Source organism: Schistocerca piceifrons, chromosome X (assembly GCF_021461385.2).
Source record: "Schistocerca piceifrons isolate TAMUIC-IGC-003096 chromosome X, iqSchPice1.1, whole genome shotgun sequence".
NCBI lineage: Eukaryota > Metazoa > Arthropoda > Insecta > Orthoptera > Acrididae > Schistocerca > Schistocerca piceifrons.
This window is the reverse complement of record NC_060149.1, coordinates 742,892,570-742,915,899: the sequence shown is the minus strand read 5'-3', so window position 1 is coordinate 742,915,899 and position 23,330 is coordinate 742,892,570. Positions and strand designations below refer to the sequence as shown.

At 43.8% G+C, this 23,330-nt stretch overlaps 1 protein-coding gene across 1 annotated transcript in view; it reads right to left on the bottom strand.

Moving 5' to 3' along the window:
* LOC124723113 (protein obstructor-E-like) overlaps positions 1 to 12,000 on the bottom strand; it is an 83,562-nt gene extending 71,562 nt beyond the window's left edge. Inside the window, exon 1 of the mRNA XM_047248295.1 lies at positions 11,915 to 12,000. Coding sequence (XP_047104251.1) covers positions 11,915 to 11,963 — 49 coding nt within the window. The 5' untranslated portion in view covers positions 11,964 to 12,000. The remainder of the gene's footprint in view (positions 1 to 11,914) is intronic.
* Positions 12,001 to 23,330: the final 11,330 nt, after the last annotated feature.

The window sequence follows — 23,330 nt, the reverse complement described above, 5'->3', positions numbered from 1 at the left end:
CACAGCTGCAACGTAGACCCTCCTGCATCGTTTTCGATGGATAGTGTTTGATCAACCACAATACAGCTCGGAATTGGCTCCCTTTCATTTTCATATCTTTGCTCATACGAAACGCTGGCTATGGGGACACCATTTTGATACAGAAACGAGCTGCAGCCCAGCGTAGAGAACTGCTGGAAAGCACAGGCGGCTGCCTTCTATGACGAGAGTATTAAAAAGTTAGTACCACACACTATGACTGACGTCTGAGGCGCAGTGGCGAGTCTGTAGAGAAGTAGCTGGAAGGTGTATCTAAATGTTGCAAATGAAACCTGTTTGATTTTCACTGTGGTTTCCAATTCGCAACCGATCGGACCATTTAAAAAAAAAAAAAAAAAAAAAAAGGAGAGAGAGCCCTCGTATTTCATGTACCTTAAGATAGGCAACCTGGTGCGGATCTTAAGTACAGTGAGATATTTCTGAACCAGTTTTGTCTTGTCCATCCTCTATGTGCCCAAAGAACAAGAAGAAGTGTGCACACATATCCAATAATCGATATGGATAGGTGTCGTATTAGGCAAAATTTAAGTGATTTCATGAAAACTACAAAAAATACCGAATTTGCGAGAACTTCGGAGCTTTTGTCCCACAGATCTGCACTTCAAAGAAAGCAAACAAACTCTGAGAAAAATTTTTCTGTCTGCAAGATTTGTTTGTAAAAGAACACTGAGTGAACGAGTCGTATTTTAAGCGAACAAGACGACATACTTGAAAAAAAAAGGCTCATTAAATTTTTACGAAAAAAGTAAGTATTAGAATCATAGCGACCAGCAGCTTATTCAAAAGAAACGTGAATTCTCATACAGTGTCTGGCCAAAAAAGAGAACCACCCAGGAGAGGAGGAAACGGAATGAAATATCGTGGATTGTGACGATACGGGACGTTATTTCAGTGATTATAGAATCTAATCATATTTGCAAACAACTTGACAATATGAGCCCCTTATCAGTATGACGGTATCACACCCCACCCCCCAACCCCCGCCCTCCCTAACCTAGATGCATGCACTGACTCGGTTGGGAAGGTCTCATAAGGCCGTTGTATCCTCTCCTGAGATAAGCTGACCCACAGCTATTGTAACTGCTTCTTGATATGCTCGATACTGGCACTGAGAACCAGTTGACGTCCGCACTGGTCCCACAGATACCAGATGTGAAGGAGTTACCAGATGTGAAGGAGTTACCAGATGCTTGGTGCACAATACGGCGATCCTCCGTTGTGGTGGTCAAAGGTGGTCGACTGGAACCGTGACGAGAAGTATGACTGATCTCACGTTCCCATTCAGTCCAACATCGGGCCTCTGTCACTTCCAAATGCCCCATAAATCTGGATATTGCACGATTCTTCCGACCGGCCAAATGGAGACCGGCAATGAGGCCGTTTTCAAACTCTGTCAAGTGCTGATACGAGTATGCGGCATCTCTGTGTCCTTCACAGTGATCGCTCAACATCTGACGCTGTTCACGCCCCTTAATCTGGTAAATATTTAATATTTACATATCCGCCAATGGTGTGTACGTGTACCATGTAGCATTGATACCGGATCGTGTCTTCTGGGTGCTTCACTTTTTTTTATCAGACAGTGTATATTACACCGTGAATAAATATTGTTAAGTGCGCGAGGACTGTTATGAAAAAAAATTGTCGGTCAATGTTTAATTATTGTGTTGTGTGTGGTATTGGTGCGTAGAGTGTGAGAGTGCTCCACTTATAAGGATATTTGAGTATACTCCACCACTGCCTCTTCGTTTTTCGTGTGTGAACACGACGGTGTTGCCACCGAAGTTAGGTCTTCTGTTACTTTGCCAAATAATACATTCCGTCATAGCGGGACACGATCCTTCTCATCACCACGTTGTTGCCCACGTCAGTGGCCTCCGTTGGTGGTGGTTCCCCCAGAAACGAAGTAGACCTGCGCACGGTAAAGCTCTGACGTGGTACCACATGAAAAGTAAAATGTAATTTCAGGAGCAGAGGCTTCAATTTTTTTCGGTACACACGATTTTCTGGAAGTTAATTGGATCCAATTCTTGTAGGGAGTGCAGTGGAAGTCTTATAACATCGCAATCCACACGAACAAGTCACAGCACGCTTTCTGTGTACGTTTACACCCGTCTACGTGTGTACTGCTGCTAATACACCACTGGCCATTAAAATTGCTACACCACAAAGATGACGTGCTACAGACGCGAAATTTAACCGACATGAAGAATATGCTGTGATATGCAAATGATTAGCTTTTCAGAGCATTCACACAAGGTTGGCGCCGGTGGCGACACCTACAACGTGCCGACATGGGGAAAGTTTCCAACCGATTTCTCATACACAAGCAGCAGTTGACCCGCGTTACCTGGTGAAACGTTGTTGTGATGCCTCCTGTAAGGAGGAGAAATGCGTACCATCACGTTTCCGGCTTTTATAAAGGTCGGATTGTAGCCTATCGCGCTTGAGGTTTATCGTATCGTGACATTGCTGCTCGTGTTGGTCGAGATCCACTGACTGTTAGCAGAATATGGAATCGTTGGGTTAAGAGGGTAATACGGAACGCCGTGCTGGATCCCAACGGCCTCGTATAACTAGCAGTCGAGATGACAGGCATCTTAATCGCATGGCTGTAACGGATCGTGCAGCCACGCCTCGATCCCTGAGTCAACAGATGGGAACGTTTGCAAGACAACAACCATCTTCACGAACAGTTCGACGACGTCTGCAGCAGCATGGACTATCAGCTCGGAGGCCATGGCTGCGGTTACCCTTGACGCTGCTTGGTGTACTCAGCGACGAACCTTGGGTGCACGAATGGCAAAACGTCATTTTCTCGGATGAATACAAGTTCTGTTTACAGCATCATGATGGTCGCATCAGTGTTTGGCGACATCGCGGTGAACGTACATTTGAAGCGTGTATGCGCCATCGCCATACTGGCGTACCACCCGGCGTGACCGTATGGGGTGCCATTGGTTACACGTCTCGGTCACCTCTTGTTCGCATTGACGGCACTTTGAACAGTGGACATTACATTTCAGATGTGTTACGACCCGTGGCTATACCCTTCATTCGATCCCTGCGAAACCCTACATTTCAGCAGGATAGTGCACGACCACATATTGCAGGTCCTGTACGGGCCTTTCTGGATACAGAAAATGTTCGACTGCTGCCCTGGCCAGCACGTTCTCTAGATCTCTCAACAATTGAAAACGTCTGGTCAGTGGTGGCCGAGCAACTGGCTCGTCACAATACGCCAGTCACTACTCTATTTGAACTGTGGTAGAGTGTTGAAGCTGCATGGGCAGCTGTACCTGTAAACGCCATCCGAGCTCTGTTTGACTCAATGCCCAGGCGTATCAAGGCCGTTATTGCGGTCAGATGTGGTTGTTCTGGGTCCTGTTTTTTCGGGATCTATTCACCCAAATTGCGTGAAAATGTAATCACATGTCAGTTCTAGTATACTATATTTGTCCAATGACTACCGGTTTATCATCTGCATTTCTTCTTGGTGTAGCAATTTTAATGGTCAGTAGTGTAGTTTGACTTCCTCTGATCAATATTGCCGTTGCTGTTGATCGATAATCTGCACGGCATTTGGTATTAGAAAGAAGAGTAGTGAATTGTTCGGCAGTAAAACTTTTTCCTAGAACTGACAGTGAGTCAGTGCTTTGAGATTTTGTCTCCAGTGCCAGGGAAACTCTTTCGACCTCACTCTACGGTATCCATACGGTTCCAAAGGATTATAGGGTTAACCTCAGTCTTGAAGAGAAGTGTCTTCCTGTCCGACCTACTCGGCCGTTTATGAGAACTTTGTTGTCATTCATACATTAATGAAGGAAGGCCTACATGTATTATCTCACGAGTTAGGGGGTCCTTGGACCTGTGTGTGCTTGAGTGTCGTATCATACTGGAAGACCAGCATGAAACTTGACCCATACTAGTTACCGTATTCCCTGACAAAGAGACAAATGCATCAGCGTGAGACAAAAATTTTGAAGTAGTTTATCTTGCTGTCTAAATATAACGATTACTCGAGTAGGTTTAAAAAACTGTATTTATCATTATACGGTTCAAATTAAACGTCAGAAGAAGTGAGCTCTTGAATATGAAGACACACCAGTAGCAGTTCGAGAACCCTGAACGGTAAACGTTTTCTGGGAATACCCGCCACAAGCACCAGAGGCACTTAAAACCATTCGTCCTCCATCGGTTCTCTCATCATGACAGCACCTCAGAACGTTCATCAAAAATTTTCAACGAGTGTTTTCCTGCAGTGCGGTTTACATTCTTCAGGCTGCCTCTGACAGTCTGATCTTGAGCCATTCGACTCTGCCTTGATACTATTATAGACTCTAGAGAGGACCTTCTGCAGAAGTGTAACAGTTAGTGTGCTCATATATCAAAAATACTTGGAAAAAACTTCTGACAGACCCATTTAATAACGTCAAAAAATTTTTGGAAAGGAAAATACGTAATTGGGACTGTTCCGCAAGGCTTTACAAGAGCGGTTTGTTTGTTCATACTCGTAAGTTCAGGGATCTTCGAGATGCAAGACACAAATATCATTGCGTTCTGGATACATTGTGCCAACATAATTGTGGCGGGACTAAACGAAACTCATGACATTAAGGGCACGACAGTACGATAAAACCTGGTATGTCTGCACAAGTTGCTGCGTGCAGGCGTCTATGGTACGGTGGTTCTGTGCAAACACTCCGTCTGTTTTTCTACAGTATGCGAGTTGCAGATAAGCAGGATGGCACAGGAAACGCGTTTGCACATTTGGATGACTATAAAGTGACGTGACAGAAGTTCGTGGGATAGTGATATGGACATATACAGATGGCGCCAGTATTGTTTGCGTAAGGTATATACAAAAGGCCAGTGCATTGGCGGAGCTGTCATTTGTACTCAGGTGATTCATGTGAAAAGATTTCCGACGTGATTATGGCCACACGATGGGAGTTAACAGACTTTGAACGCGGAATGGTAATTAGAGCTAGACGCATGGGACATTCCATTTCGGAAATCTTAGGAAATTCAGTACCCCGAGATCCACAGTATTAAGAGTGTGCCGAGAATACCAAATATCAGGCATTACCTCTTACTAAGGACAACACAATGGCTTATGACCTTCACTTAACGACTGAGAGCAGCGGTTGGACCGTAGACAACTGGAACCGTGGTCTGGTCAAATAAATTTCGATTTCAGTTGGTAAGAGCTGATAACAGGGTTCGAATGTGGCGCAGACCCCACGAAGCCATGGACCCAAGCTGTGAACAAGGCACTGTGCAAGCTTCATAATGGTGATGGCTGTGTTCACATGGAATGGACTGGATCCTCTGGTCCAGCTGAACCGATCATTGACTGGAAATGGTTATGTTCGCCTACTTGGAGACCATTTGCAAATTCATGGACTTCATATTCCCAAACGATGGAAGTTTCATGGACGACAATGCGCCATGTAACCAGGCCACAATTGTTCTTGGCAGATTTGAAGAACATTCTGGACAATTCGATAGAATGATTTGCCCACTCAGATCGCCCGAAATGAATTTCATCGAACATTTATGGGGTCAGTTAGTGCGTAGTGTCCTGCACCTGCAACACTTTCGCAATTATGCACGGCAGCAAGGCAGTGCACTTCCAAAGACTTGTTGAGTCTATGCCAAGTCGAGTTGTTGCACTATGCCGGGCAAAAGGAGGTCCAACACGATATTAGGAGGTATCCCACGACTTTTGTCACCTCGGTGCAATGCCTCACAAACAAGAGTCCGTTTACCCGAGAGAATCACGGGACTGCTGAGAGGGCACAAGCGGATCGTAAGCTATAGACGGGTTGTCCCGAAAGCGTGCGGAGGACGTTAGCAGAGAGAGAAGCCGTAACGGCGCGGCGCGAGTCTTTCACAAGACGGCTGTCGGTGGCCGCTTTCTCCTGGCAGCGCTCGCGACCGCCGACCGCCGCGCATCGCAAACAAAATACGTGCCAGCCCGCCGTCTGCTTTCCTCCGCCTCGCACATTTCTGCCATCTACACCGGAGAGCGTCGTACCGTTTTCCAAATAGTAATCTGCCGATGTACTTCAGAACCGGCTGCGGCGTTTTCAAACAGCTAGTAGTGAAGCCAGCGTTGTCGTAAAAATAACTCTACCTTACGCAGGTTTTTCTGTTGGGTTGGAAGTCCCGTTTACAATAAAGTCGCAAGATATAAAGTCAGATTTGAAAGAAATCATTCTCGGCTCTGTTCAGTGAACCATTTCGGTGCTCACTTGTTTTGATATAGGTGCCCTATGAAACATGTATGGCTCTGAGCACTATGGGACTTAAGATCTGAGGTCATCAGTCCCCTATAACTCAGAACTACTTAAACCTAACCAACCTAAGGACATCACGCACAAACATGCCCGAGGCAGGATTTGAACCTGCGACCGTAGCGGTCGCGTGGTTCCAGACGGAAGCGCCTAGAACCACTCGGCCACACCTGCCGGCTATGAAACATGTATCGAGTTCACTGCACGTATAATTTTGTGCCAGTGTTTCCAGCAGCTGATTAAGAGACGATCAAAGAGTTTCTGTTCGAAGGCCGTACAGTCCAGAATCAGTATGCCACTCAGGACAAATAGCCGTGAGCATTGAGGCAATTATTCCACCGACGCACCAGGCTGAAGATACCTGTTCGTCCTGCTGCGTGAAGGACTGTGCAACTACCCGCTGCACATCCTCGTCCGACAGCAATTGTCAACCCTGCAAGGCCTTTTTTAAGGGACCGAAGAGAAATCAGGGCTGTAGGGCGGGTACTGGAGTGTCTCCTGTTTGAGTTGTCGTAACTTCTGCGTTATGACATTTGCGTTATGGAGACGTGCGTTATCACGAAGTAGCAGCACCCAATGTCGCAGTTTTCATTCCGCAACGGTAGTTTTCGAAAGACATGATGCCCCACACATATTCTTCATTCTCCATGGATGTCTACCGATGTTTGTTCTTCGGCAGCCAAGTGAAGAATAACAGCACGTTGGTCCTGTTTGGACCAATTTCGTAATAACGTCGCCATAGTTCACTTTTCCGCATTTACTGCACGTACGTAGGAAAGACACGAATGCCACACTCATCCCTTGTCTAAATCTCGTTGCTTGTACGCTCGCATCGGAACAGTGCTGCGTGGCATATACGCTGAAGCAACGTCTTCAAGCGGAAAACTTTTGATCGTCCTTTATACATACACATTTGTGGTGAAGCAGCTCTAATGGTATTCTCACTGTTCCGTTTCAGTGCTATGGTGAAACGGGCGTCGTCTTAGTTATACTTCTTCAATAGTGGAAATCCACGACTGTGTGTTTAAGACGATGTGAACGAAATAAAAACAGCAACCAGCCACCATCTTGTGAAATCGACATGTTAGGTGTTCATTCGTCCTCTTGAAAGGGTCTCACTTGTCCTAAAATGGAAATATATTTCCGTAGCTGATTACTTTCGGTTGTATTACATCGAAATGCATGCAATCACTGGTAGAAATTAAAACAACTATGATTAGTTTCTTTCTTATCGTTCATATTGTCCACATTTTCATATTGCTATTTGAGAACACCTGAAAAACTTCCCAGATGAGTTTCACTGATGTGTGACATATAGTATATTCCAACAGAAATGCCGCGCGGTCTCAGGCGCCTTTCCACGGTTCGTTCGGCTCCCCCAGTCGGAGGTTCGAGTCCTCTCTCAGGCGTGGGCGTGTGTGTTGTCCTTGGCGTAAATTAGATTAAGTAGCGTGTAAGCCTAGGGACCGATGACCTCGGCAGTTTGGGCCCATAGAAACTAGCCACAAAAATTTTTCCAACGGAATAGAAACATTCCCCGCTCTGGGTATAGGCAAGGCAACTGTATTTGGAAGCACACTGCAGGCGAAAGTGACTTTCATCATTGTTCACTCTTATGAATGTTCCTTCAGTCCCCCCCCGTAGCTGAGTGTTTGTCAGCACGACGGAATGTCATGCCAAAGAGCCCGGGTTCGATTCCCGGCAGGGCCGGAGATTTCCTCATCAGCTCAGGGAGTGGATGTTGTGTTGTCCGAATAATCATCTCATCCTCATCGACACACAAGTCGTCGAAGTGGCGTCAACTCAAGAGACTTGCACCAGGCGAACGGTCTACCCGACGGGAGGCCCTAGCCACACGACATTTCATTTCATTTCAATGTTTCTTCACACGAAAGACAGAAACCAGAAGACTACATCAAAATTTCGTAACCATCTGGAAATAAGGCTTTTGAAGATTCAGGTGAGATATGACCGAGTGCATGGAAAAAGACAAAGGCGCTGTCTCCGTTGTGCACGTATTCTGCTGGCGAGGTGAAAGTCTTTCGCAAAGGTGTTCAGTTGGACGTCTTACAAATTCCCTATTGTCTCAAAGCGTTACAACAAAGACGCGAACAAGTAACTTAAGTAATCTTTCACCCGTCTGTTTCACAGAACTTTTCTTCCTAAATATAATAGTAACGTGACTGCTTAATTGCTATAGACGATGCAAAGCACAGAGCATTGTGATGGTAACTTCTAAACACTTCTGAATGGCTCTGATTCATTCTGGATAGCCGACCGCGGTGGCAGAGCGGTTCTAGGCGCTTCAGTCCGGAACAGCGTGACTGCTACGGTCGCAGGTTCGAATCCTGCCTCGGGCATGGATGTATGTGATGTCCTTAGGTTAGTTAGGTTTAAGTAGTTCTAAGTTTTAGGGGACTGATGACCTCTGATATTAAGTCCCATAGTGCTCAGAGCCATTTGAACCATTCTGGATAGGAACAATATTTAAGGAAGTAAACAGTTATAACTATTCTTTATATCGTAACTTACATAATACCAGCTATTGTAGAATCCGCTCAGTTACGTAACTACAATGAAAGGAAAAAGATGTTATTACTTCACTCTCTCAACCCCGTTCCAGTCAAAAGGTCGCCCAGCGTGCATAGACGAATTACAATGTAATGATCAGTGTCCCTCAAAAAGCAGCTAATACGTTAGAATGTCCTTGGATATATCAGCACACTTGACATTATTGAAGCCGTTTCAAGGCAAAGTAACAAGAACGAAGGAAAACGCTGGCACGGCCTCCGGAGCGCGTGTCCTTCTAGGGGAAGTTGTCCGCCGCCTGCAGTGTCTCGCGACGTGTTCTACTTTATGCAAGTCGTCTGGCTACAGAATGACCTTTGCTTCACTGAATCGCTCAGCGAACTCCAATAGGACACGCGGCATCGGGTGTCACGTGACCTAAGTTCCAGTACGAGCCAAGAAACATATTAATTCCTCCAGCGTACCTCTCGCATAATGAATGCGACAATGAAACTATAGAAATTCGTGCGAAACCATAGGGGTAACGAAAATCCTTCTTCTAGCGTAGAACCAGCGAGTGGAAAATGAAGGGGGTAAGATGATCCTGGTACACGACGTAACTTCGTCAAACACTGTGCATGCGGAGAACTGATACCGACTTTGCGTTCGCATTTATACTGCAGAGTGACAAACACTTCCAGCTTTTTTCATGGTTGCCATAGAGGTTGTTCATGGCAGAACAGTGGAAGGACAAAACTTCATAATAAAATCCGTGAGTTGTGCTATGAATAGCTTTTCTACTTCACCAATACGCATTTCGAAGCACATTTTCTTGATCAGGGCTTCAGCTGTCTTCTTTGGAAATGTATAAATTTTTAAAAAAACAATGTAAACAGCATGTGTAAATTGTTCCATTGGGGCGTCATACACAACATAAAACAGCAAAATTGACAGATAAGCGTCTCTGGCGTGTCGCAATCAAGGCCCTTCCATGAAAACTGAATACTAGTGATGAAACCGTTCGAAATGTACTCTGGTGACGTAAAAACGCTATCTAAAAGAGCATATACGAATTTTATTATTATTTAAATGACATCATATCTGCTTTCAGCTGTTATCTCTGTCCAACGTCAACGTGGAAGTCAAAAATCTTATGCTCAAAATTCAAATGGCTCTGAGCACTATGGGACTTAACAACTGAGGTCATCAGTTCCCTAGACTTAGAACTACTTAAACCTATCTAACCTAAGGACATCACACACACCCAAGCCCGAGGCAGGATTCGAACCTGCGACCGTCGCAGCAGCCCAATTCCGGACTGAAGCGCCTAGAACCGCTCGGCCACCGCGGCCGGCTCTTATGCTCAAAAATGGCATAAATGCTGAAATTACAATAGTAAAACAAAAACAGTAAAAGCTAAAAGTAAATATGACGTAATTAAAAAAATTATACAGTAGAATCTGTGGACCCATATTACAAGAAAATGATTTTATCATTATATTGCCCAATAAATACATTGTTCACAGTGCAAAAATCTATTTTTACAATCATGTGGAACAGCTTTCCGCCGTCACATGGCTGTTTTTATCTTAATTTTCGAGTGTGGGAGTTGCATATCACAAGCACCGTAATTTCTCTTAAGTTTTATGTATGAACAAAGTGAAACAGAAGAAACACGAATAACCAGTTGTTGAGAAATGGCAAGGTCTCAGTAATCGTCTAAGATAATGCCTGCTTGTAAGAGAAATTCCGGAAATATTATTGCAATAGCACTGGCGCAAATTATTCCTACGTACGCAGCTATATAGATACAGATATGTTAATTGATGCTCAAGAAACGAGTGCCTAGTCAACTCGCTGACTGCGCAAGAAAAGCTGCTTGGAAACCCCAGTATAAAAGACCAACCAAAGGTGGAATAATTGGTTTTTGTTTAGTTCGTACTAGAATGTCAGTTGCTGATGTGTCTATTATCAGCGGACATACATCTTCCCTAAAATTGAAGTAATTTACGTAATACATTAGGTAACAATGAATAATGATTTAAATTCTGAACTGCAATTCGCGGACAATAGTGAGCCATTAATGTCATGCAAAATATCTTTACGCCACCAAATAAGTATTTTTTCTGTTAATTTTCCGGTGTCATGGTTATGTATCAAAAGAAAGTACCGTAATTCCTTTTAATGTACGAGTAAAGTAAAATACAAGGAAAGAAAATAAGTTGCTGTTCAGAAATGGCAATGTCTTAACAATCGTCTAGGATAAAGCCCACTTGCAAGAGAACGTCTGCAAACATTGTTGCCATAGCATCGGTGCAAATACTCTCCAAGTACGGAAATGTGATTATTCAGCAAACAACTATGTAGATCTGTTCAGTAGTGCTCAGTAAATTAGTGCCTATTAAACTCTTCGATAAGGATAGAAGCTGAAGTAACGAATTACAATTTGTGACTAGGCTGGGACTCGAATCCAGATCTCGTGCTCACTAGGCAGATGTGTTGTCCACTATACCACCGTGGAATTGCAGCCGACACAGCTGTACAGACTACCCTACTCCAGGACCCCCCCTAACACAAATTCACACTTCAGCCCATCATGGCACAAGTTTTAATTCAGTGCTTCAGGTTCTACCATGGTGGAAGTTAAAATTGAGACTCAGTATATCTCCAGGGAAATGTAATCCCATCGGATCAATAGATCACCTACTAAACTCGTTGACTGCGTTATACCTGTCTGCTTTGAAACACACAATATGAAATCTCAGCAAAATGAATTAGAACAACTTTTTTTTCGCTACTCGTTGAAGTACCATACGTGTTCTCCAAAAGTCGAGCAATTTAGTAACTCACGAATAATAAAGCAACAATGAACCGCGATCTAAATTCTGAACTGAAATTCGCAGACCGCAGTGAACTGTGACATTTAAAAATTAGAGGTGCTGTCTGGTGTCAAATACACAGATACGATAGGCTGTCCTCTCGCCTGCGCACAGCCCCGCAGTTCTGTGACCATCGAGCGTTCTCACAGAGTCCGGGAAGCTGTGCTGCGGAACGAGAGGGAGTCTCACCGACGAAGGCGAGGAGCAGGATGGCGGCGGCTGCTGCTGCGGGTCTCATGTTGCTGTGCGACGCGGCGCCGGACTGGCCGCGGCGACCTTGCGGCTGCGCTTATACACGCCCGCCGCGAGAAAGTACCGGTAGGCGGCCTTTCGGCCAGCGCAATCTCTGAGCCCGCTGCTCCCTAGCCTTTTGTTGTCCACGGAACGCACGGTGGGCGCCCCCGACGACATGTGTACAATTGTATACCGATAACGCTAACGACCGTCTTTTACCGAATCCGAGAGCGTGAACTTTATGACGTCCCTAACGAAACAGAAATACCTCTCAAAGAACTACCCTCTAGAAAAATGTACTAGTGATGGCGCGAATTCAGGGTTCGAACACGTGACAGTCATTGATTCTTGAGGATATTTTTGGTCTGTCGTTGCAACTACAAAAATGCGTGATTTTTTCACCAGACGCGTTTCGCTTTATTGAGGTAAAGCACCACCAGTGGTGGTGATTTTTCGGCTGATTTCTCGCTTACATCGGGATATGCGGTCTGCTAGCACATCAATGTTTTTCTGTTTCTGACACTGATAATTTTCGTCTAATTTTTAGATGTTCTGCAGCACTATCCATTTCTCACGCCACACTTTTATGCATAAAAGTGTGGTGTGAGAAATGCATAAAAGTATGGTGTGAGAAATGCATAGCGCTGCAGACATCTAAAAATTAGACGAAAATTTTCAGTGTCAAAAACAGAAAAACTTCGATGCGCTAGCAGACGGCATTTCCCGATGTAAGCGAAACATCAGCCTAAAAATCACCACCACTGATGCTGCTTTACCTCAATAAAGCGAAAAGCGTCTGGTGAAAGAAATCACGCATTTTTGTAGTTGCAACGACAGACCAAAAATACCCTCAAGAATTATAAAGCAACTACAGACACTACGGCCACAGAAATGAAGAATTTAATGTCACCTTGTCAAGTCGCAGATTGTTCGTCATTTAGGGCGTTTTAAGACGGTCTGCAGAGTATCAACGCTTGCTGCAGGAATTGGCAGTTCTGCTGAACCTAAGACTTATCCTATAATGGGCGATCAAAAAGTTTCCTTTCTACGGTATTTCTGCATCGTAGATGGAACGTAATGCGACTCCGGTATGGATATACAATCTAGGGGTGACGAAAAAATTTCGACACTTCGATATATCGACATTCTCGCCAATAAATATCGAGATATACCGGCGCGATTCCTTTTCCCGCTATATCGATATCGAAAGACAATATCGAGTGCCGATATTTTTATTTTATTTTTTTTTATATTTTTATATTGAATAAAAGTGTGGTGTGAGAAGTGCATAGCTCTGCAGACATCTAAAAATTAGAAGATAGTTTTCAGTGTCAAATAGAGAAAACCATCTATGCACTAGCAGACCGCATTTCCCGATGTAAGCGAAACATCAGCCTAAAAATCACCACCACTGATGCTGTTTTACCTCAATAAAGCGAAAAGCGTCTGGTGAAAAAAATCACGCATTTTTGTAGTTGCAACGACAGACCAAAAATACCCTCAAGAATTATAAAGCAACTACAGACACTACGGCCACAGAAATGAAGAATTTAATGTCACCTTGTCAAGTCGCAGATTGTTCGTCATTTAGGGCGTTTTAAGACGGTCTGCAGAGTATCAACGCTTGCTGCAGGAATTGGCAGTTCTGCTGAACCTAAGACTTATCCTATAATGGGCGATCAAAAAGTTTCCTTTCTACGGTATTTCTGCATCGTAGATGGAACGTAATGCGACTCCGGTATGGATATACAATCTAGGGGTGACGAAAAAATTTCGACACTTCGATATATCGACATTCTCGCCAATAAATATCGAGATATACCGGCTCGATTCCTTTTCCCGCTATATCGATATCGAAAGACAATATCGAGTGCCGATATTTTTATTTTATTTTTTTTTTATTTTTTTATATTGAATAAAAGTGTGGTGTGAGAAGTGCATAGCTCTGCAGACATCTAAAAATTAGAAGATAGTTTTCAGTGTCAAATAGGGAAAACCGTCTATGCACTAGCAGACCGCATTTCCCGATGTAAGCGAGAAATCAGCCGAAAAATCACCACCACTGATGCTGTTTTACCTCAATAAAGCGAAAAGCGTCTGGTGAAAAAAATCACGCATTTTTGTAGTTGCAACGACAGACCAAAAATACCCTCAAGAATTATAAAGCAACTACAGACACTACGGCCACAGAAATGAAGAATTTAATGTCACCTTGTCAAGTCGCAGATTGTTCGTCATTTAGGGCGTTTTAAGACGGTCTGCAGAGTATCAACGCTTGCTGCAGGAATTGGCAGTTCTGCTGAACCTAAGACTTATCCTATAATGGGCGATCAAAAAGTTTCCTTTCTACGGTATTTCTGCATCGTAGATGGAACGTAATGCGACTCCGGTATGGATATACAATCTAGGGGTGACGAAAAAATTTCGACACTTCGATATATCGACATTCTCGCCAATAAATATCGAGATATACCGGCGCGATTCCTTTTCCCGCTATATCGATATCGAAAGACAATATCGAGTGCCGATATTTTTATTTTATTTTTTTTTATTTTTTTATATTGAATAAAAGTGTGGTGTGAGAAGTGCATAGCTCTGCAGACATCTAAAAATTAGAAGATAGTTTTCAGTGTCAAATAGGGAAAACCATCTATGCACTAGCAGACCGCATTTCCCGATGTAAGCGAGAAATCAGCCGAAAAATCACCACCACTGATGATGCTTTACCTCAATAAAACGAAACGCTTCTGGTGAATAAATCACGCATTTTTGTAGTTGCAACGACAGACCAAAAATACCCTCAAGAATTATAAAGCAACTACAGACACTATGGCCACACAAATGAAGATTTTAGTGTCACCTTGTCAAGTCGCAGATTGTTCGTCGTTTAGGGTGTTTTAAGACCGCCTGCATAGGATCGATGCCTGGTGCAAGAATTGGCAGTTCTGCTGAACCTACGACTATAATGGGCGATCAAAAAGTTTCCTTTTGACGCCATTTCTGCATCGTATATGGAACGTAGTGCGACTCCGGTATGGGTATATAATCTAGGGCTGTTGAAAAAATTTCGATACTTCGAATTATCGATATTCTGACCAATAAATATCGATATATAACGGCTCGATTCCTATTTTCCCGTTATATCGATATAAAAAAGTCCATATCGACTGCCGATATTTTTATTTTATATTATATTTTTTTCGCATTTTTCAGTAAATATTTGAAATTGTTCTTTTAGAATTATAGTGGAACGTAATTTTATTTTCACTGTGTGAAGGAGTGTTACAAACTTTTTGAGCTTTCATCACACCCAGTCTTTCTCTTTGACTGTGTGAAGCAAAATAGGTGGCACAAAGAAGAAGTTCGATTACAATGGGGGTGGCGGTGTTATTGGAATAACAAGATTTGCGATGTGAAGAAATAGCACACCACTTGGGTTAGAAAACAATTTTTAACGTCACTAGTGTGCTACTTCTTCATAACGGCATTTTCAAAAACAGTTACTGAAAATGATGAACAAAAATCTAATTGAAAAAAATGGTCTTTGCGGTGGGCAGGGGCGTGTGAGGGGAAATGCTAACGTAAACGTCACTCGGTACTGGTATCAGAAATTGCAACGGTTAACTTCACCACGCAATGTTTGACACTACAACTGCTAGGTAGCTGGAGTTTGCAGGAGTGAAAAAACAGGGAAGTCTACATGAAGTGTTCCAGACAAATTCGATATGTGACTAAACCGAACGACGGACCCATCGGACACCTTTTATTGTGCCACTTACAATTACCACTGTTACCAAAGTGGTTATCGCCAAGTGTGAACGTGCGTCGTTTTCCTTTCAATTCTTGTTTTAAAGGGCAGGCTGATAGCTTGTTGATGTACAGAATATCTAGTAATATACCAGTACTTACATGTACAGCTCTAAAACTGGCAGTATATTTACAATGTGCAACCAATATTTTTACAGGCCAGTACATCGATATTTTTTACGTCGATATATCAATACTTTTTTCGACACATCTGTCGTCGAGAATGATATTTTTTTAAAATATCAATATATCGGGTTCCCGATATTTTTAAAAATATCAATAGTCCTAATGCAAACACCGACATGTAGACAGGGATTAGTGTGACATTCGTGTCTCTCTGATGTGCATGCAGAAAATGATGAAAACCACAAGTGTGGCTACGTTATTACCAAATGCATCCAAACGGATTCTTTTCCTGGCTATCGAGGGCCAAACATTCGTAGGCATCCATCGGAGAGTGAAGTATGTGTATGGGGCAGCACAGCTGTCGAAAACCATCGATGTGGAATGGTGCACCAACTTCCACGCGGGTCACGATTTGACACAAGGTGCCGGTCTATCTGGGAGGCCAGCCTCAACCATTTCAAGGAACCTGGTGTCTCCATCGCTGGAGAACGATACAGCGCAACGCTGGATGAATTATAGTGACAGTTAAGGCGAAACGTCCGAGAAAATTGCGACATGTGGTGCTGATTCATGGTAACGCACGTCCCCATATCGCAAATGTCGTAACGCAGAAGTTGCGCCAGCTCAAGTGGGAGACACTCGAGCTCTCGCCCTATCGTTTTGATGTGTATCCAAGCAATTATCACGCCTTCGCTTCCTTCAAAAGGGCTTTGAAGGGTCGACGGTTACTGCCGGACGAGGATGTGCAGCAGGCAGTTACGGACTTCTTCATGCAGCAGGACACGGTGTTTTATCAAACAGGTATCTTCAACCTCGGGGTGCACTCAGCCCATGAGAAGTAGTGTCTCCGGTCTCGTAAACTGACATACGGCCGGTAGAGCGGTGTGCTGACCACATGCCTCTGCAAACCCGCATCCAGTGATGCCTTCGTGTGAGGATGACACGGCGGTCGGTCGGTACCGTTGGGCCTTCATGGTCTGTTCGGGTGGGGTTTATCTTCAACCTGGTGCGTCAGTGAGATGATTGCCTCGATGCACACGGCGATTTGTCCTGATCGGCATACCAGTTCTGGACTGCACGGCCTTCGAACGGAAACTTCTTGAACGCCCTTTATAGCAGATAGGTTGAAGAAAGGCAAACTTAAGTTTATAACTTTTTTTAGATTTAGAGAAAGCTTCTGACAATGTTGAGTGGACTAAACTCTTTGAAATTATGAAAGTACCAAGGATAAAAAACAGGGAACGAAAGATTGTTTACAGCTTTTACAGAAACCAGACTGCTGTTGTAAGAGTCCAATGTCGTGAAAATGAAGCCATAATAGAGAATGGAGCGGGACAGGGTTGTATGCTTTCCCGACGTTATTCAATCTGCACACTGAGAAAGTAGGTAAGGAAACCAAGTAGAAATTTGGAAAGGGAATTACAGTTCACGGAGAAGTTACAAAAACTTTAAATTTTCCGACGACATTGTGATTCTGTCAGAGACGGCAAAGGATCTGGAACTACAGTTGATGATTGGACAATCTCTTGAAAAGGGGCTATAAACTGAACATCAACAGACTCAAAACAAGGATAATTGAGTGTAGTCCAATTAAATCAGGCGATACTGAGGGCATTAGATTATGAAATGAAAAACTAAAAGTAGTAAATAAGTTTTGCTATTTGGACAGTAAAATAACAGATGATGGCCAAAGTAGGCGTCTATAAAATAACGACTGGCAATGGCAAGAAATTCTGAAGGCATTCGACTGGATTGTAGCTTTTCACACAAGTGAAACGTGGACGATGAGCAGTTTAGACAGGACGAGAATAGAAGCTTTTGAAATGTAGGGCTACACAAAAATGCTGACCCAATAACAAACTAGGAGGCACTGAATAGAATTGAAAAAAAGAAATTTATGGTACAAAGTAACTAAATGAAGGGATCGGTTGATAGGACGCATCCTGAGATGTCAAGGAACTGCCAGTCTGGTAATGGAAAAAAGTGTCGGGTGTATAAACGGTAGAGGCAGACCAAGGCTTAAGCAGGTTCAAACTGATGCAGGTGGCGCTAGCTATGCAGAGATGAAGAGGCTTGCACGCGATAGACTAGCATCGAGAGCGTCGTCAAACCAGTCTTCGGACTGAAGACAACAACGCCAAATTCTGTCTACAGGTTTATTGATAACTACCTGCAAGGTTCCAGAAGAAGATTGCAAGAAAACTACAAGACATACAGAAAATATACACATAATAGTAGTGGATAGAGAATCTCTCCAAGTTTTTCACTCACATTACAGGTGCTCAGTATGGGCACCGTTTGTGAGGTGCGTCAGTACGGTGGTCAGACTCTTGCCGTACACATCCTAACATGGTGTGGTCGATGCCAGAGACCGTATTAGTTATCCTTTGTAGCAACTCTTCGAAATGAAGTTGCAGCATAGGTAGGAACACACGATCTTTGACATAACCCCCCAAGAAGAAATCACTCGGAGTTAAGTGAGGTGACCGTGAGGGCCGTTGAAGAGGAGAGTCCTAGTGGGTAGCTCGTCCAGTCAAGTGCTGAGTCAGTTCATCACTGAGAAAATCAAGGACGTCTGAAATAAAGTGTGGTAGAGCACCGTCTTGTTGCAAAATAAACATTTCAAAGTCTTGCTGTAATTGAGGCTTGAACCAATGCTACAACGCGTCCAGGAACATGAAACCTGTCACAGTTTTCTCCGCAAATAAGAACAGCCAGTGAAATTTTGAAGAGAACATGGTACAAAAGATGTTAACCTTAGGTGAATCACGAATGTGCACCACAATCTAGCTTGGACGTTCTGTGCCCAAAATACCATCTTATGACGTTGCACCTTTCCAGACACACTAAACACGGCTTTTTCACTGATAACCAACTTCTGCGATAAACCGTACTCCTCCTGTAGCCTCTGCAAGACATTGTAATAGTCAGAACAAAGCTCATGGTCCTGAGTATTCAGCACGTGTGACAATTGCATACGGTATGGATTTACACCGAGACTTTTGCGCAGAATGCGCCGGAAAGTTGACTGCGGTATATTTTTCTCACATGTCATGTTAGTTTCCTTGGGCTCCTGACGAATGATCCCACACACGCTCAACTTTCTCTGCTGACGGTCCCAGGCAGTCTGCTTTCTTCGCACCACAGAAGTAGCCAGTCTCGCGGAATGTATAGTACTATCCATGAATTCTTTTGTCCGTTGGCGATTTTACCTGATATCTGGTGCTAAATTGTGGGTGAACCGTCATAATTAATTCACATATAGCGAATTCAAGGGCACAGAACGCCCGCATTTTTTCATTATATGATATGTTCTGAACGCTTGTCCTGTATTGGTTCGCTCTGTGACTGTCATGGCGAGTATTACGAATCTAACCTTCGTGAGGTGCTCTACCTATTGATATTTGTCATTTTTCTGCACGTCTAACAATTTTCGCACAGTCTTTTTCTACAACCCCGGAAGTACATATGAATAACCCTGTACATCTACATACACACCCTGCTAACCACTGTGAAGTCAATGGTACATGACACTTCGTACTGTCAGTTATTTGGCCGTCTTCTCGTTCTAATCCCATATAGAGCGTGAGAAGAAAGATTGTTTAAATGCCTCTGTGTGCGCTGTAATTAGTTCCATCTTGTCTTCACGGTCTTACGGGAGCAATACTTAGAGACTTGCAGTATATTTCTAGGTTCCTGAAACTTAGCAAGTAGCCCTTTACGGCATAGTTTGCGTATATCTTCAGTCGTCTGTCAGTTCAGATTTTCCAGCATCTCCGTGACGCTTTCCAATTGGTAGGAAATACCTGTAACCATTCATTCAGCCCTTCTTTGTATGCTTCCAATTCCTCCTGTTAGTCCTACTTGTTATGAGTCCCACGCACTTGAGCAATATTCTAGGATGAGTCGGACGAGTATTTTGTAAGCAATATCCTTTGTATAGTAGGCTGATAGCATTTTCCAAGTGTCGTATAAATGAACCGAAATGTGACTCCTGAACATTTAAAGCAATTTACCAGTATTTGCACCACTTTGAAATCTTACCGAGGTCTGTCTGAATATTTTTGCAGCCTTTTTTAGATAGTATTTTTTATTGATAACTGCACCATCTACGAAACGTTTAAGGTTACTTCTGATATTGTTCCCCACGACATTAAAATATAACATGAACAGCAAGGGTCCCAATACGCTTCTGTAGTGCACGCCTGAATTTACTTCTGCAGGTTGTACATAAGTCCGGGAACACTTTCAATTATTTATTGCACAAGAACTAAACATTGTACAGATGTTATACATATTGCATTTTGAAGAGAAACCTTGAAAGTTTTTTTACAAACATTCGATATGCGAACCATGAGTGACCCGACGGACCTCAATATGCTAATCGAATTCTTGCCATACCCGTCCCAGCATGGCATCGTCGACTGTGGCAGTCGCTTCCCGTATTCTCTCCCGGAGCTCTGCTACATCACGTGGTAGAGGCGGTACATACACCAGATCTTTAACGTGTCCCCACAGAAAAAAGTGACACGAAGTGAGATCTGGTGATCGGATAGCCCATTTCATGAAACGGCTGTCCCCTTCTGTAGCACGGCCGACCCATCGATGCGGCAGCTCCGTGTCCAGGTACCCACGAACTTCACGGTAAGAATGGGGTGGATGCCCAAATGGTTCAAATGGCTCTAAGCACTATGAGACTTAACATCTGAGGTCATCAGTCCCCTAGACTTAGAAGTACTTAAACCTAACCTAAGGACACCACACACATCCATGCCCGAGGCAGGATTCGAACCTGCGACCGTAGTAGCAGCGCGGTTCCGTACTGAAGCTCTTAGAACCGCTCGGTCACAGCGGCCGGCTGGTGGAGCCCCATCCTGCTGATAGATGAACGGAGAGTCCGATTACATTTGAAGCATCAGCCATTGTTGCAACATGTAGAAGCAGGAATATGGAATATCGAGTAACAGTGCTCTCGGCGAAGCAGAATGGCCCATACAGTTTTCGACATGACAAGGCACAAAAACATTTACCTTTGGGGAATCACGCTCAAATTCAATGCAGTCGTGTTGATGCTTTGTACTCCAGTTTCGACAATTATGCCTTTTCACTTTTCCATTAGTGTGAAAAGTGGCTTCGTCGCTAAAAATTAAACTATCAACAATCCCAACACACAGAAAGCTCGTTCCGCGCCTGAACTCGCCATGATCGCGACTACCACTGACTACTGGCAAATTACCAAACTACGCTGTGCCGGTATACATGAAAAAAAAAGACTTTCAGCGTTTCTCTTCAAACTGACATATGTATGATACCAGTACAATGTTTGGTTCTTGTGCAATAAATAATTGAAAGTGTTCCCGGACTTTATGTATAGCCTGTATATTTGTCGATGACTCAACGTCAACAAATGCGAAGTGTTGTGCATAAAAGAAGCGTTATTGCACCAGTACACGATCACTGATTGATTAACAGACACTGTCACATTCATAAACTGTCTGGGTGTATGTGGACAGAGAGATTTAAAGTGGAACGATCATATAAAACCAACGTTAGGAAAGGCACACGACGGACTGAGGTGCTTTGAAAGATATCTCAGGAAGACGATACTGCAGTGGCCGTGTTGTTAAGAAATGCAATGCAATGCTCCTTCGAACATGCATGCATGTAACGCAGGCGCTACACTATCGCATTTATTCGCCGATAACGGGAAGCGACTTTCAATTACAGTGTCTTCCTTCTCCCCCTTCACACCCCCCACCCCGCGCCTCCGCTACCCACCCACCCACCCACCCGTTCGGCCGTACGGGAGTTACATAATATGTACGAGTGCAGGTTGTGACACATGAGCGACGGCAAATGGAAGTTTGGGTCTCGCCGTTAGTCGCGCACGGATAGCCAAAGCGTAAAGTAGAAAAGCAGGGTTCAAGTCCTGGTAGAGCACAAATTTTGGTTGTCGTCATTCCATTATACAACCGAAGGTTGTCCATATTCGCAACTGCGAATACGTGTACATTTCATGTATTTCAAGAAGGTTGTAGTCACCACAGTGGGTGTTCCTTTGGACATGTATGCATGTCCGAAGGTACGTTGCATCGTAATTCGAAATGACACAGGCACCGCAACATCGTATTTATCCGGGACACTGAGCAAGCGACTTTCAAGTAAAATTTCTCCCCTGTACCGGAATATACGTAATGAATGTACGAGCACAGGTTGTAGACACCTGCACTACCTTTATTTACATGCGACACATCTTCCGAAAGACGAAAACCGAATTTGGGAAACCGTTTTTCGCTGTCATATTTGCGTGTTAAGGTCTCAGGCGGATTTGCTAGCCCATTTAAATATGTCGCCTGAGGAAAAGTTGTTACATTTTCTGACTTGGCACAATAGCTATTTCTTTTCTATTAGACGAGGTGTAAACAGCTTCAGTCTAATATTTCAACTTATCCTTCACTGTACAAAAAGTCACTCCCTCCACATCAGCAGAAAATTTTTAAAAACTAGACGAAACCTGACAGTCCAAGCACGTTTCAAAACCGGTTGCGTTTACACGGGAGCGAAATTCGATTACGGGGTTGGAAAACCGACACCTAGAAGTGGAATTCCAGAATCGATTTTGAAGTGTTAACATGACCACCCAGAAGCGGCATTGGGAAATCGCTTTACTAAATCTGGTTTCGGGAGCACCATGTAAACGGTATGATCGCTGACGACACATGGAAGTTCGGGTCTGGACGTGAGTCGTGCTCGGATGGCGAAAAGGTAAGGCGACCGCTCGCGATAAGCGGGAAATCAGCTCCGAATCCCGGGCCATTGCAAATTTTCATTGTCATCATTCGCAACTGCGAATACATTCATGTAACTCTCAGGAAGTTTATTGGATCCACGAAGCAGGTAACTTACACAATCCTCGTTCGACCGATAGTTCAGTATTTCTCCTTAGTTTGGGACTCTTACCGCATAGGATTGAAAGACGAAATAGTGAAGACCGAGAGATGTTCATTACGATTCGTCATGGATCTGTTTAGTAAGCCCGAAAGCGTCAAGGAAATACTCATCCAACTACGTTGTCAGACGTTCCAAGAGAGGCGTTGTTTGTTACAGAACAGTTTATGTTAAAATTGCGAGACCACACGATCATATAATGATGCACCAATAAATGACCACCTGGTGAATAGCGTATAAGTCAACATTTGGAAAGCAGTACTGCAGCAATTCTGAGCGGCATGGATTTAATAAGTCCTTGGTAGGTTTTCGGAGCTATGTAGCACCTAATCCTCTAGCGCAGGTCACGCAGTTCCCATAAATTACGGGTCTGTGGTTTGTGGGTGCGGAGCTGGCGTCCGATAGAGTCACTGATGTGTTCCATAAGAGTTCAGATCAGCTGAAACTGACAAATGGTTCAAATGGCTCTGAGTACTATGGGACTAAACAT